At 39.6% G+C, this 15,465-nt stretch overlaps 1 protein-coding gene across 7 annotated transcripts in view; it reads left to right on the top strand.

Moving 5' to 3' along the window:
- PDE8A (phosphodiesterase 8A) overlaps positions 1-15,465 on the top strand; it is a 142,900-nt gene that overhangs the window by 97,255 nt on the left and 30,180 nt on the right. For all 7 annotated transcript variants that reach the window (XM_032699990.1, XM_032699991.1, XM_032699988.1 and 4 more), the window contains 3 exons: positions 11,466-11,522; positions 13,950-14,140; positions 15,318-15,374. In XM_032699990.1, the coding sequence (XP_032555881.1) occupies positions 11,466-11,522; positions 13,950-14,140; positions 15,318-15,374 (305 nt within the window). The remainder of the gene's footprint in view (positions 1-11,465; positions 11,523-13,949; positions 14,141-15,317; positions 15,375-15,465) is intronic.

Here is a 15,465-nt window from a genome sequence, read left to right as displayed (position 1 = left end):
TTCTCCAAATTTTGTAACTGCAGCAAGACTCTGTGACAGTTTCACTGACGTCATATAACTTGTGAAAGTATCTGATGGGAGTATCTCCAGTTGATGTCTCTCTTTCCTGGAAATCTCAAGGTTGAATAATTTATATAAGGCTGTTCAACATCTATAGATCATTACCTGCATAATTATGGCCCTTGTACTTTATTTGAGAAATGCAGACATGGTACCTGGAGAGAGTATATTTGGACAGTATCGATGTCAATGAACTTCACTGAGGGCAGGATTTCATCTCAAGTGGATATTTGATACCCAGCTGAATTTGTTTCCCAGTTAAGGACTACAGTATCAGAGTGCTTTGTGGGCTTCCTTGATTTGATGATGGGTTGTTTATGAAAGAGCTGCCTTGTGGGAGACTGCTCTGCTGAGACCTCGGTTGCCACAGCTTTAGTCCTGTGAAACTTTACTAGGAGATGGTAACATATTGGTTGCTTGTGCATTTCTAGGGAGAAAATCGTGCTCTCTAATAATTTGTTTTATACCAGCAGTGTCTTCTTTGGCATATCCAGTAGTTCTTTTGTAAAGGAAATGCTTCTCATAGGCAGAATGTGCAGACATTGCTTTGTGTCAAAGATAATGGTATAATTACACAGTTTTATTTTCATTTAAATTAAATAAATGGAGTGTGCCTACCACAAATCCAGATAGAGTGAAATTCTGTTTACAAGAGAACAAGAATGAAAAATTGCTTTGCTGCATCAAGTTCTACTTAATTGCAGTTCTGATTATAATGAAAATCCCACTTCATTAAAGACATGAAGAGTTTAGGGGTATTGGCATAACTGTAAAAAGGTTCTATTCTACTCAAGGAAAAAAAAAGAGAGAACCCATCTACCAAGTGTGTAATATTTAACGAGCCCTGTGGGCTGGCAGAAGCACTGAGTGTTACTGAACCAGAGTCAAGCAGAAAACCAGTGTCACGTTTCAAACTACCCTGTAGGTCCTCAGAAATGAAGAGGCATCTATATTAGAAGAAGCCAATCACTCATCCCCTCAGCCAGCAGAGTTCCTAGTGGTCAAAAAAAAAGGGATCCCCAGGACTCTTTAATCTAGTTGCTTGTCTTCCTCCTTATCATAAACCCTGTTGGATTGGCTATTGCTGAGAACAAGGAAAATTAGTGCTAAACCTTACACTGAAAAAAGGATGTACTACTGTGAATTTCCTCATTTTTTTAAAAAAGATGCCTTGAATATGCCTGCAGTCTCAAGTCTTCATGTGTTGGAGACAAAGTTCTCTGTTTAGAAAAGGTTTGTCTGCCAAGAACTTCTCTTTTGGTTTTCTCAAATATCAGCAGACAGTTACACTCAGCCTGAGAAACATGTATTCAACAGAAAAAAATACCGATATTTTTATTATCAGTATGGAACACTTCTCCTTCACTGTACTGGCTGCTGTCCCACTGACTTCACATTTATTCTACCTGCAAAATTACATCTGAGACAGTACCTTTGCTGTCGTTCAGAGCAGCTCCCAGGCAGGGCACTGGATGGAGCACAGCTGAGTTTGTGCATCCGTGAGGTAGGCAGAGCACACCTTTTGGACCACAGCAGGTTCACAGACACCTCAGTAATCTGTGTGAGGGTGTGGTGCGTGGCAAATGGCTGGGAGAGTGGGGAAGAAGGAGGAGAAGGAGGCACCTCCATACTGTCACCTTCCAGTCTTGGAGAACTAAACAACCAGGATGCCAATTTATGCAAAGGCTGGAGATTTGTAAGGTAAAGCAGCAATCACAGGAGCTCCTGTGCAGTTCTCAGCAGGTCAGGAGGGGTGATCTCAGCTTGCTGCCTGCCCAGCTGTGGTCTGACAGCAGTTTGCTGCAGGCTCTTTGACATTGCTTGGGAAATGTCTCCTGTTATGATAATGGATGGCAGCAGGTAGAAAAAATTACTATGGTCACTAAAGCCTGAACTGTGTCTATGCAAACAATAGGTTATTAATGACAATAGAAAAAGCAAGTTTGTTCCTTTACAAATGGAGGTTTAGAACAAAATAGAGATCTTCTAGGAAGTCTATCAGATCCACTGATTGGTTTATGCTACTTTTGTGCTGTACTCTCTTGCTTTGCTTGTTCTGTTTGTGACGATTGCAGTGTTGATAGATCCAAGCCATGAAAAGTTTGTCTGACATAAAGTAATTGAAAAACTTCCTGATAGACTGGAACTTCCTTTTAGTCAGCTGAATCTGTTCAAATCCAGATGTTTCAGGGAAAACTGTCACTGAAATTCATATGCATAAGGGAAAAAACAAAAACTGATAATGATTGTATTCAGATGCGTCTGTAATAATCTCTAAAATAAAACTAGCAAGTGGTATCCACCAGAAAGAAGAGAACTAGCTGATAGATATGAAACAGATTAGCACTTAACTACTACACTCCAGGATCTTGCAGAATCACAAGAGAGCAAGCAGTTTTAATAATATTAAACAATAGAACTACTGTGCCATATATAAGTCTCCCAGAGTGCCATGCAGCTCAACTGTTAAAATGCAGGCAGGAAGAATTTCCCTCAGGGCCAGAAGAATGTAGTATTTGTACTAAAGCGTGTGCTCAAGTTGGGGGGATGGAAAGTCAGCCACAGCCTGCCTGCAAAATTAATACACCTGAGGTGGCAGCAGGCGAGTGAGAAGTTCCTTTTCCGTTAGACAAAGATGTTGGTAAAGGCAAAGGCTGTATTTATTTGTTTGGAGTTATGCAAACCCCAGCATATTTAATACTCTGATTTTAAATGCATCTTGGCTGATGACTTGCAAGACTTAAAGACCAATTTCTTCTCTGACTTGGCTAGCCTTGGTATCTGGGTAAAAGTTATTTCTGCCAGCAGATGAGAGAGGACAGCACACTGAAACTTTTATATCAATGCTGACATATGAGGAGTGAGTTGGTCCCCAGAGCTCTCCTAGCCAGTGGAGTAACCAGACTTGTGTCAGCTGGGGGGAAAAGCGGAAAGGAAGTAGGTCTCTCAGCCTTCTGGGAATTGCTTGGCACATTGTTTGTATGTGGCTGCCATTAAAGGATTTTGTGAGGTAGAATGTGGCTGATCCTGATTGCCGAGGGGGAAGCAGAGCAGTTTCAGATTTGTTGGAGTACAAGGGAAGAGCTGCTTAAACTCAGAGTGGTAATATCCACACAGATGTGCTGTTCAGCTGCCCATGAGGTACCATGGTACGCAGAGGCAATCACAGCCCTTATTTGCACGTAACCCCAAAATACCAAGGATGCCTGACTTCGGGGGGCATTTGCTCTGAAGTGCAGGGTGTTCCATCTGACCCTTGAATTAGGTGCTAGTGCCTTAAAGATGAACTCTTTTTTTCATCTGAAACAATTCAGTTTCTGCATGTTGCACATTCTATTCCTGTTTGAACAGCTGAAAATGTTCATACTGCTTTTTTTTTTTTCGCGTTGATAAAGGCATCCATCTCTGCAATCTATGTATAGAAAACCATTATTATAGGGTTTAAAAAATTCTTCTAAAGTACAAGCCAGATCATTTAAGCCGCTGTTTTTCTCTTAGTGCAGGATATAACTGCAGATGCTTCACAGCATGCCCTCACCACACAGAAATATTTGGCTATAGTGAGCAGCCCAGGGATTCCACATGGGGAGACCTCTCAGCCTCCAAAGTTCTGCGAATATTTGGCCTGAATGGAGAAGTTCCTGCAAAAACTTTCAGTCAGAAAGTGAGGACCTTAATGAAGACCCCAGTGAGCCATCTCAAATCTTAAGATTGTGAAGACTTAGGGCATTTTAAATTCTGTGCTAGCTGGTCATAATAACATTTGGCAAAATGATGACCGTGAGGCACAGATCAGTATTAAGGTTATTCACATTTCCAGGGTTGTTGTGGAGTGTATAATTCACATTTTTTCTCCTCTAAACAGAGGAATAGATGAAATTTCAAGTACTGTGTACTTGTGCATAACATACAGGTGTAAAAGGGATCTCTGAATTAGGAAGATGCTGCAGGAAATATAACCTGCTGGATTTGAATAGCTTTTGATATGAGGACTGGTTTCCATTCAACTTTGTTCTCATTGGACAGAAAAAGTCAGTGTGGATTGACAAGTAAATGACTTTCTTCTTCTGACTTGTCTGTGATACATTCTGTCCGTTTTGGGTGTGCTGTTCACTGAGAGTGAGGACTCTTGTGGAAGTACACAGTGTGAGATTTGGAGAGTTGCTTTGCTGGAGTTGTGTCTGCTTACCTTAGAAACCTACAAGAATGCTGTGGTTACCAAGATGTGATATAACTTGTGTTTGAATTATCAGCAACATCATTTTGAATTTCAGAAATGAGTGAGTGTTTTCCAGGTACCAGCCATTATCCAGTGGTCCCGATATTGCTGGTGCCTGGTGTGCTGGGACTGTCTCTCTCCCGCAGTGCCTCAGTTCCTCTGAATTTAAAAATGGAACCAGCAACCATTTCCTCCCCTTTCAAGTTTGCAGATCTGTGTAATAGTTCCATAGGCATGCTAAGAGATAATGACATTTATTTTATCACTTCAATACCCTATCAGGAGCTAGGAAAGTCTCCCAAATTATCAGCATGTTCTGTGTAAAAGTTCTGACCTTTACTAGAGGCAGGGACTGCTGACTGGACTTTTTCTACTGTCATTGTACAATGTGACCACAGTGGGACACTCGTCTGGGCCAGAGGCCACCGAGGCCTTACCGCACTGCAGATAATAATACGAGTCACTTTGGGCCAACATCGTTAATTATTTCCAACTGAACAGAATGATTTACTTTTGCATGCGCCATGCTTGCAGCTTGATAACCAAAGTTTCCTGTAAAGAATAAGGGGAGAATTTATAAACTGTACAAAGCAGTTCTTGGTTGTGTCTAAAGTGTGTGAGAAGGCAGTGAGTGCAATTTCCCAACAGCGTTGCTGCAGTTCTCTTCTAACTTGGCTTCACTTACTGTAGTGCAATGGCACTGAGGAAATGCAATGGGGAACCAGGCCCAGAATACAAACAAACAAACAAACATATATAATAGTGGTTGGCATGTGTGGTAAGCCGAACATGTAGCCAAAAATCAGCAGGGTCCTCCCCGTGCCCAGGAGAGTCCTGGCGGAGCTGGGTTAGCCCTGGTGTTCAGCCCTGTGTGCTGCCACTCCAGTGAAGCAGTCCCTGTCCCACCAGGCTGTAGATCTCTGTAGATCTCCTTGGTGGCTTCCTCAGGACCTGGATTAACACAAAACTTGCCTCAAGGCTGAGCAGTGGAAGTGGGGCTGGATTTTGGGAGTGGTAGAGGTGTTGTCAGGACATCGGCAATAGAGTGGGTCATGTGGCTGAAGGGCTGGCAGCCTGATTGGTGTGAGAGCTCTGATGACTCGTTACACTCAATAAAACTTCTGTTCTCACAAAAACCTGAAGGTGTCCAAGTTGTGTGTTGTTAATGATGTGAATCAGAGGTCAGAGTTTTGCTCTCATTTATGTAAAACTGGTTCACAGCAGGTACTAAAACTTAAGAGACAGATTAAAAAAACAGAGGGTATGTTACCCCATCACTTACTGTCTGCTGTATCGTTATATGGCAGCACTGTAAGTAATTCTTCCAGGAATCAATCTGAAAGAGAAAATAGATAAAAGGAAAATGATACCAGAATAAAACCTCAGGTGTTCTGTATCTTGTAATATAAATCTAAATCTATATTGTTTTGTTGAGAGAGATGCATCAGTGGGAACCTGATTTAGACTAATCTAAACGCTAGATTTTATCAAAGCACTGAGTCAAAATGCTACATTATATGAATTCAGAGTCTGTGACATTTGTCTACATCTTTTATGGAACAGAAATAGAAAAAAAATCAAGGGCTGGAATTAACAGGTTTCACCTAGGTTGAGGTTTTGGTAAATTTTAATTGCTTTTCCGAACTCATGTCTTTGTATTGTGGCAAAGAATAAACTGACTCCGTACAGCATATGGTCTTTGAAAGCCAGGCTTACCTTTGTCCTTGAATCTGTTGAGCAAAGGCAGAAACCTTGGACTCTTTATTCTCTCTTATTCTTTATTCAAACTGTTGTGGCCTCCAAAGAACAAAAGAAGGAGCTGCATAGAGCCAGACTCCCAGTTTGTTTACACTGAAGTAAATCCAGGATATATTCTTTGTATTTGGTGGAATTACTCTGAATTTCACTGTTGCTAACCAGGTCAGAATTCAATCTGTCGACTATATAATTCATTTTATGTTCTAAACAGTTGTGCCCGCTCGGAAGATCTGCTCAGACAGCATTTTATGTTACTTGTACCAAAACTGAGTTTGTAACAGCAGAGTGCTAGCAAAGTTTGCAAGGAAGACATGAACAGTGATGCTCAGTGTCTCGCAGAAAGCGCATGGAAAATAGGCAGCTAACTCTTAAATGATCTACTTAGATAGATTTCCCCAGAGAAAAAAATAGGTAAATGACCATAGATTGGATTAGTATTCATGTATTTCAGAAAGTGCTAAAGGTTACTATAAGCAAATTAAAATGTGAATTGTGAAAAGCTGATCCTGAATATGAAGACTATATTGCCCAGAAATGAGAGCCACACCAAGTCACAAAGCCCTTCTCTGTTGAGACAGAGCACCCCCCTGATATGACCTGAGTGGACAAGATCCTGGACCTTGTCATACCAGTTTATAGGGAGTGGGTTATTTCCCAGCTTTCAGCATCCAGAAGGATTTGGCTAAGGTTTCCAAGAAAGTGTATTATCATGCAAAATTCAAATTTCTTCAGGCAATAGAACCTGAATCAATTAAAGTTTAAGGTATGGTATAAATCTATGATTTGGGCTTTCATTTTCTGGGGTGATAAATCTGTGCTTAAAATGGCAAGTTAAGAGAAAGCGTATTTTTTCCTTTGTAAAACGAATCTCTTTGTTTTTCTTAGAATTATCAATATTCAGTTTATGCTAACAACTCTGTGGCTCCCAGCATATCTTATTCATGTCAAATCTTATTGATGAGTCAACTCATGCAGATCTGTATCACATATCTACTATATATAGAAAATTTAAGTATGTATTTTACAATTAGATAAGAATTTTTGGTGATGCCTTAAAATATTCATCTGAGTAAAATGATGAATTTTGTGAACTGTAGTCCAATAAGACCAGCAATGAAGTCAATATGTCTAATCATTGTAGTTATCTGTGCCATATATTACAATGAGTCAGAGCCTTGAGGTTGAAGTCTTCATTTGAAGAGGCAGTTACTTAGTGTTACCCTGCTGACAGAAATTCTCTACTGAGAGCTGAATGCTCATATTAACCCTACAGCAGCAGTTTCCATCTGCAATCCATTCAGCAAAAGTTTATGTCACCTCTTTGTTCAAGTCAGTTGCAGGAGAAATAAGCTGTTCATTTCCTCCAGCAAGTGCTGACCTGGGAAAGGTGAGAAGAGCAGCAGGAGCAGAAGTGCTCCCAGCTGCCCTTTAGGGAGGGATACCAGCAGGAGGCCGGGGCTGTGCACGGTGATTCCATGCCCAGAGGAAGAGTCGCTCCTGTCATCTGTGCAGCGCCATCTGTGGCAGAAGGGAAGTGATGGAGCAGTTGTGGATTTCAGACAATATTCCTCAGGATGCCAGCAGCTCCCTGCCAGCCCTTCTCATGAGTGGGTGATGCTGCAGCAGAGGGTTACCCTGGGCTGTGCGTGCTTTAAAACATCCCACAAAGAGAAGTGTCTGAAGAAGGTCCGCCTCCAGATGGAATGTGTTTGCCCCCCCATAGCAGGAGTATTGCATGGAAGTTAATAGCCAGAGGATTTTTTTGGGGCTGACTCTGCCCAAAATTTTAGGAGGTTTGCTCTCCTCTCCAGTCGGTCATGGTAAGAGACATTTTGGAGAAAACCAAGATATGAGATCTCTAGCAAATAGGAGACCTGTGGGCTGCTTTGATGTGTCCCACATGCCAGGCAGGCAGTTTATCACCGCAGGGAGCATGTGAATCAAGCTGTCTTTATATCCACCCTTTATTTCTTTCTGCATTTACTCATTGAGCAAATTCAGTTAAAGTTTTTCTAGCTGTAGGAAGAATTAAAAACCCCATTCCTGTAGACTCTGTTCTGGTAAAATACGAAGAATGACTCATAGCAAGAAGTACTTTACCAGGTTATATCAGGTCAACATTGAGTTTGTTGTACTTTAATCAGATCAGTCACAGTTGTTTGGGTCTGTGTTTTTAAAGCTTATTTCACTTGTTTTTATTTACCAAACATTCACTTTTCTCAGGACATTGGAAACATGAACTATTTCTATCAACAATTTCAGTGTTTGCAACTTGGCTGCTACAACACAGATAATTTCTGGGGAGTCTTAAGCTGCTCTCAGCAGTCAGTAGATGACCTCCCTGCTGACAGCTGTCAATCACACGTGGCTGATGCCATTGCCTTGGGATGGATCTTGCTTTGTGCCGGGGCCAGGACTCGTTCCACAGGACAGAAACTACAGTGTTCAAACCAGACAGGCAAATTTGAGGGAAAATAAGTGCTACCAGCAGTAGTTCAGCGGGTCAGAGAATGTAAAAGGGCTGCAATTGCTGTGTGTAAGCATTTGAAGTAGCCACAGTCACATATGCTGTACACTTAGGTTTGCGTCAGCAGCTCTTTGGCAACAGACCCAGCCCTATCACAGTCAATTCCAGGAATCTATAACTAGTTCTACCTCTGTCTTCTCATACCCTTTCTTACCAATCTGTGCCTGCCTGGAAGGCTGTCACATGTGCAAGTCGTGTCTGCCAATCTGGAAATGTACTCGGGCTTTTGTTTTTCAACTAGGAAAGAAATTTCAAGGAAGAAATAGAAAAAGGTGTGAGTGAATAAAGATGTTTTTGTGCAGTTACTGTATATGTGAGCTTTGACTGGTTTGGTTTTGTTATAAGCTTGCAGCATTAGAGGTATTTTTGAAGCTCATTTAGTTCACCAGTAGTTGAGAGTTTCTGCTAATCCTTGCTGAAGCCTTGATTTTTGACACAGTACTTAATCACCATGTTACTTCTCAGTGCTACCAGCAGCACACAAAAAGTTGAAATGATTAATCAAGTTATTTGAACAGATTTCAACAGGATTAAGAATTAACTGGAGTTCACCAGAATTTTCCAGCTGATATGCAGAAGGGGTTTTTCTTTTACTCAGGACAGCAAGTTAATGTGTAACAAGACAATTTATCTCATTTGGGCAGTTCTTGTGATTTAAGCTTAAATGGTGTATAGACAGGTACTTTCAGTGCTGCAATAGCCACAGATTTCTGGCAGAAAAGTGGTTTTCAGGCTCAGTCCTTTAAATACTTTGATGACTATTCATTCACAAACTTTTTAAAAGAAGCATCTGAGAAACAGTAACTGACAATACTGGCTTTATCTCATCTGTTAAAATTCCCCTTGGACTGGGACTGATAGTCCAAGTGTACACTACCCTGGTAGATGGGGTTTTGCATCCCCTCAGATGCTAGTGAAGTTCATCTCAGGCCCATCATTCAGTGACACTGGAAACACTTGATGTTTTATGCTGGCAGTTGGAGTGTACAAAAAAATGTGTCAAGATTTGATTTGAAGTACAGTTATGGACAGAGAAGTGACTGTAAAAAGGCATGTCTTACATGTTCTCTCTCCATGTCCTTCAGGCATCTCTGCTGATTTACTGATTCAGACAAGTAGTTACTACTGTCAGTGCTATAAAACCAATAACCCTGGTGGAAAGAGATGGATTTCCTCCTGCTGTGTGCATTATCAGCAAAAGTATTTGCTGTTTTCTAGTGTGGATTTTGAGTAATTAGATGATGGGCCACAAGGGAGAATAAAGCATCTTGAGTTTTCCAACTGAAGAGAGATTTTTAGTCTCAAAATTAGAAAAAAAGACTGGAGAATATTTAAACTAATCCAATCTGACCAGAATGACTGAGTAAATCTGAAACTCCTCCATGTCATTTTAACATCAGCTCTTAAAGGCCCTCTTAAACAAGACAGACAAACACTTGTTCCTGGCTTTTTTTGCAGGCACTAGGTTGCCATTTTTCCTTGACTCGTGTTTCTTGCTTATTTAATGTTGCAGTGATGACTTCCAAGTTGATAAATAAGTAAAATCACACATGAGAAACTCTGAGGGCTGAGCAATGGAGCAGTAAGGTCATAGAAAAAATGGAGCGTGCAATTCTAAAAGGTTTTTCTGTGGGATGTGCTGATGATTCTTTAAAATTATTTAATGGAAAAATTCCAGGCTGTAAAGCAATAAATCTGATCTTCAAGTGTGGTTTTAATATTGAAAAAGAACAATGTAAAAATGCCACCTTTGTGCTCAACAGCTCTTTTCTTTGCACATTTGAATCCAGAGATGTCTTCTGTTTACTGCATTGCCAAAAATTGTTTTCTTCTACTTTCTTTGTCCAGTTACTTCTGAAGAGTTTGTGTGACTCCAAGGACCATTGATTGGTCTCTGTTTCCTATTTTGAATTGGGAACATTGCTATTCCTGCTTTTTAGTTTTCATTTCTGGGACAAGAGGTGAAAAATATTTAAGCACGTTGAAAGTGCTGATATTTGCCTTGTGGGAATTCCCAAAGAACCAACCCCGTGTAATCCTATTACAGTCTCCCTCTGTATTTATGTGTTTAAGTACTTTAGAAAGTCTGTCCTATACCACTTGAAGAGTCATTCAAGCTTGAATTAATGATTAATGATATAAAAGAGAAGCAGTTGTGATAAACAGCACTTCTCATCATTGCCCTCCTTTCCATGAAGGGACACTTGAGGGGGAAAGATCCCAGCTCAGTTCGTGCTAAACTCTTTGCCTGTGTTACTTGATCAGAACCTAATGTGGGAATCACTGACATGTAGAAAGCATGACATATGACAGTGTTTTTGCAGGGTTTTTCAAGGCAAAGCTGCATTGCTTTGTCAAGTACAAGTATCTGAATTCTGGAACCATCTCTGGAGGCACTGGGTGGGAAGGAGAGAATGTGGAAAAATGCTGTTGGAGAAATGAAATTTTTGTGGTTTTTTAGCACCCTTGGGCACCTGTTCCATGTGAAATTCTAAGGGCAAAATTACATATTTTTGCTTTTCTCCTGGAGATTTAATGCTTTTTTGGACTTTAAAAGATGGAATTTTTAAACATTTCCATGTTATGCAGAACAGTTGGACTGATACAGAGGATACAGAAAAATAACAATGCCTATCAGACTTTCATGACTAATCCATTACTTTATGTTTAAAATAACAATAATTAAGAAAATAATTAAGCACTAGCTTGTTGATTTCTATTAATACAACTTAGCATATAAATTTACAAAACCAGAGTAAGATTCTCATGAAGAAACAGCATCATTATGGTAACAATATATCCCTGAGACAGTAGTAGATAAGAAGTGTCTTCTCTAACAGAGATAATTTTTCTTTCTTCTTAGTGTAATGCATTAATAAGATCCCTTCTTATTTCTTTTAGGCACCAGTAACAGATGTGCAGTTTGGCCCTATGAGACTTCATCAAGATCAACTTCAGGTAACACAGCAGTTCAAATTGAAGTCTTGATTTCTAAAACATCACAGATGTTAGCTTAAAATTTATGACTGGAATTTTTCAGGGTACAGAGATCTTCACAGAGCATTTTTATCAAGTGATAATGTGCACATAACAGATTTTTATCTTGACATTCTATGTGATATCCTAAAAACCCTGCCTGTTTTCTCCAACCATCAGTCAGCTCATAAAAATAGAGCTATCTATTCTTTGCTATCAGTTAGCTTGTAATCAATTTAGTGAGTGCCTCTTTTTGTATTTTACTGGTAGTCAATTCTTAATCAAAATCTCATCAAATTGATACTAAGCCAGATATTCTGTCAAGGTCTATTATAACAGAATTATCAGCAAAACTTGTAACATTTTTACAGAAGATATGAAGTGAGCTTGTTTTTTTGCTGTTCATTGCGGACTGGCATTAATTAATCCTCCTTTGTCTCTTTATTAATAAAGGTCTTATGTCAGTTGTCCCCTTATTTGTCTGGGGTGGGTATGAGGTTTGCAGATACATGACTCCTTTGGACTTCCTTTGAAAATTCTCCCATATCCCAAGGCATACTGAACCATTAATCATCCAAGATATTCCTCAGTCAGTAATTAGAAAACTCAGTGAATGCCATCTGAACCTAATAATGTGAAAATGTCTTCGAGAATTGCAGTTCAACATCTTTCTGAGCTATTTTCAAAACAGACAGTAATGTTATTCAACATCAGATTTTAGAATCTCCTCATCCAGCTGTTTCCCCAGTGTAAATAAGAAACGTTTCTTGAATATTTCTGCCTCCTGTATTGTTATTAATGCTTTTATCACTTTTGCCCAGTCATAGGCCACTCTGAAGTGCTGCTGGTTTATCCTGGTAATATAGCTGGCAGGTGTGAGGGAAGGAGAAGTTGAGCAACATCTCATTTGTGCCAGAGTCAATCATACAGCTCAGATCTGCTGACTTTTTGTGCTATTGCTGAAAACCTTTCTTCCCCTCTTAAGGAGTGTTGTAAATTAACTTCACTAAATATAGCCCAAACTATGACATGTTTTTGCAAACAGTTTTGCAGGTTGCTATAAAAGGAACCTGAACTCAGCGAGTACAAAGTCCTTTAGTCTTACAAAAATATGCAGTACCTGGAAATGTTAAGATTTACTGGTAGACACTTCACCAACCTGGTCCAAAGTATAACTAGCACTGGAGTTCCTAAAATCATCTGGAAGATAAACAGCAGTGGGATATGGTGTGAATTACGTGTGCTCCATATTATTGTCTGACTGAAGCATATATCTAAGTGTGGCTTGATTAAGTTACTGAAAGATTGCTGTCTTGGGACAATAGACCAAATGCTGGTTTATTTGTCCATCTTTCCTGAAAGGCTGCATGTACTGAGTGATCCCCCAAAACAACACACCACAGATCTTTAGTCTACCATGCTGTATTCTTTTAGGCAAAAGACGTTTTTGTCTGCAAAACATTATCCTGATGCAAAGCACAATCATATCAGTAAGAGTCCTCCTTAGCAGACTTTATCTTCTCTACTGTTTTAAATCCTAGAATTTGGAATACATTTCATAAGAATTGGGCTTTATCATACTTTTAGTATATAGGTATTGTATTGATTTTAAAAAGGCTCAGAGAGATTAGTTATTGGCAATTACACAGCAAGTTAGGACAGAACAAATACTGGCTCACAGATCTGACTTCCAGTTCTGGATTTCAACTATGGTAATCTCCTTCTGTGATATAAATCCCATGGCAAGCTTTGTGTAGAAGTCACACAGGGACATACTCCATATATAGAGGTACTACTTATGATTTCAGTCTGGCTTGAGTTCATTTAGACCAGCCTGTCTGTAATTTCCAGAAACCCCACAGAGTGGGCAGCATCCAGTACTTTGGGGAACTAGGATGAGATAAAAAGGAAAGCACATTTTTCATCGTGCTATGGAAGCACCATTGAGTACTGATTCACACAAGATGAAACATGGCCTTTTTATCCCTTTTCTGGAATATGATCCAAGAAAAATAAACCCCAAGAAAATGGTTGCATGTGAGACAGTTTCAGTGAAGTGGACTTGCTGTTAGTTCATGTACACTGTCTGAAACGCAGGCACCTGGTCTCCACTGGCTGCCTAAGCTCTCTTTGTAGATAATGACAAGAGAGACACTTTCCAAACTTGTTCTCCCCATGTGGATATACGTGGTTCTGGCAAACTGTTTTATCCACTTGAAAAACCTCTGTATACAGACAAGTATAAAAAAGCAGTGCTCTGTGGAAAGCAATTCTGTTAAAAACCGATTAAGGATTAAACCTTGGAAGTGGCTTTAAAAAAACATGTTAAGAATAGGCAAAAGTTACAGGATCTGTATACTGTATATGTAAGATTTGTTTGTAATTCTTCACTGTTTGTCTTTAACCCAGGTACTTTTAGTGTTTGCTGAGGAAGATGACCAGAGTAATGGGTTCCGTTGGGCGTGTGAGAAAGCTGGATTTCGATGTAACATTGCCAGGACACCTCAGTCTGCACTAGAAAGCTTTCTAGATAAACACCATGACATTATCATTATTGACCATAGGCATTCCAGATACTTTGATGCAGAAGCGTTATGCAGGTAAACACCATTTCAGTGTAATTAATGCTTAGCAATATAGTTAACACATCATCAAAGTTTTTTTGCTTTTATATGACCTTTTTATAAACTATTGATCATTGATATACTTTTCTGGACAGGTGTGCACTGACAGCATCAAATAGTATTACCTCAGTGCTTTACATCTGATAGCAGCAGCATTTTTGGTTGTGTGCTAGGGTGTCTGAAGCTCGATCTGGCTTGGAGCCACAGCATACAAATTTTCTGGCCATAGTGAACTGTTGGGGTTTTTGTTTGTTTTTCTTCTGTTAGTTTTTTTTTATTCCCAAATACCTGGTTCCTTGTTTGCACACTAAATCAACTGCAAAGATAGCATATATCACCAAGCAATTCAGTTCATACATTCACTTCATGAATGTTCTGATTTTTTTGCAATGTTACTTGCTGTTGAGCAACCCCAGCTGCAAACAGGCAACATTTGGTGTGTGTGTTTCCATACCTACAACATTTGAAAATATGTTATGAAGAGTAAAGTTGCAATCTGATTCCAAAAATACTTTTAGAAACTGCTGTGAAGTATGAAAAAAGGAGAAAAAGATTTGCTTTTCTGAGTCTCTCCACAGAGACTTGACAGGCAGTGGTGCCTTGCTTCAGTGACTTTCCAGTGAAATACCCCTTGGGAATGTGTCTAGACTGAATAACAGGCTGTGGGGTGGGAGGGCAGGGTCAGGGTATGTACCCTGGGTGAGTGTGGTGGGGCCAGGGCACTGGGACAAAGGCTCTTCTTGCTACACTGAAGGAACTAGATAAGATCTTTGTCAGGCAAACTCTAGGTATCAGCACTGTTCCCCTTCTCCCATGTTTACCATTCTGTCCCAGAATAAAGGAAAATGCACCTGAAATGAGTGAGGCCAAGTCCTTCAAACAAGTCCATTATAAGCCATTTCAGAGTGGAGAATTTTTGCTGTTCCCCCACTGATAATATTTGAGTTTTAGAATAATCTATGTTCATGGAGTCTCAGATATGGCTGAATTTATTCTCCTTTCTTAGCAGCAGGCTTGGGATTTGATTTTTGTTTTGTTGTTAAATGAGTTAAAAGAGACATTTTAAGAAAAGTACTGTGTGAATAGTCTGTAAAGTCATGATTTCTGAAATGTGAACTTAAAAAAATTTAAATTATTTGCTTTTTATTTAAAGGTCTATCAGAACCACGAAAGCCTCAGAAAATACAGTCATTATTTGTGTAGTACAAAGGTAAATACTCATATCTTTACTTTGAAGTGTGATCAAAAGTGTAAATCTTATCATTTTAAAAGTAAATACTACATTAAAAACTTGAATTAGA

Source organism: Chiroxiphia lanceolata, chromosome 12, assembly GCF_009829145.1.
Source record: "Chiroxiphia lanceolata isolate bChiLan1 chromosome 12, bChiLan1.pri, whole genome shotgun sequence".
NCBI classification, from domain to species: Eukaryota; Metazoa; Chordata; class Aves; order Passeriformes; family Pipridae; genus Chiroxiphia; species Chiroxiphia lanceolata.
This window is presented reverse-complemented; position numbering and strand designations above follow the sequence as displayed.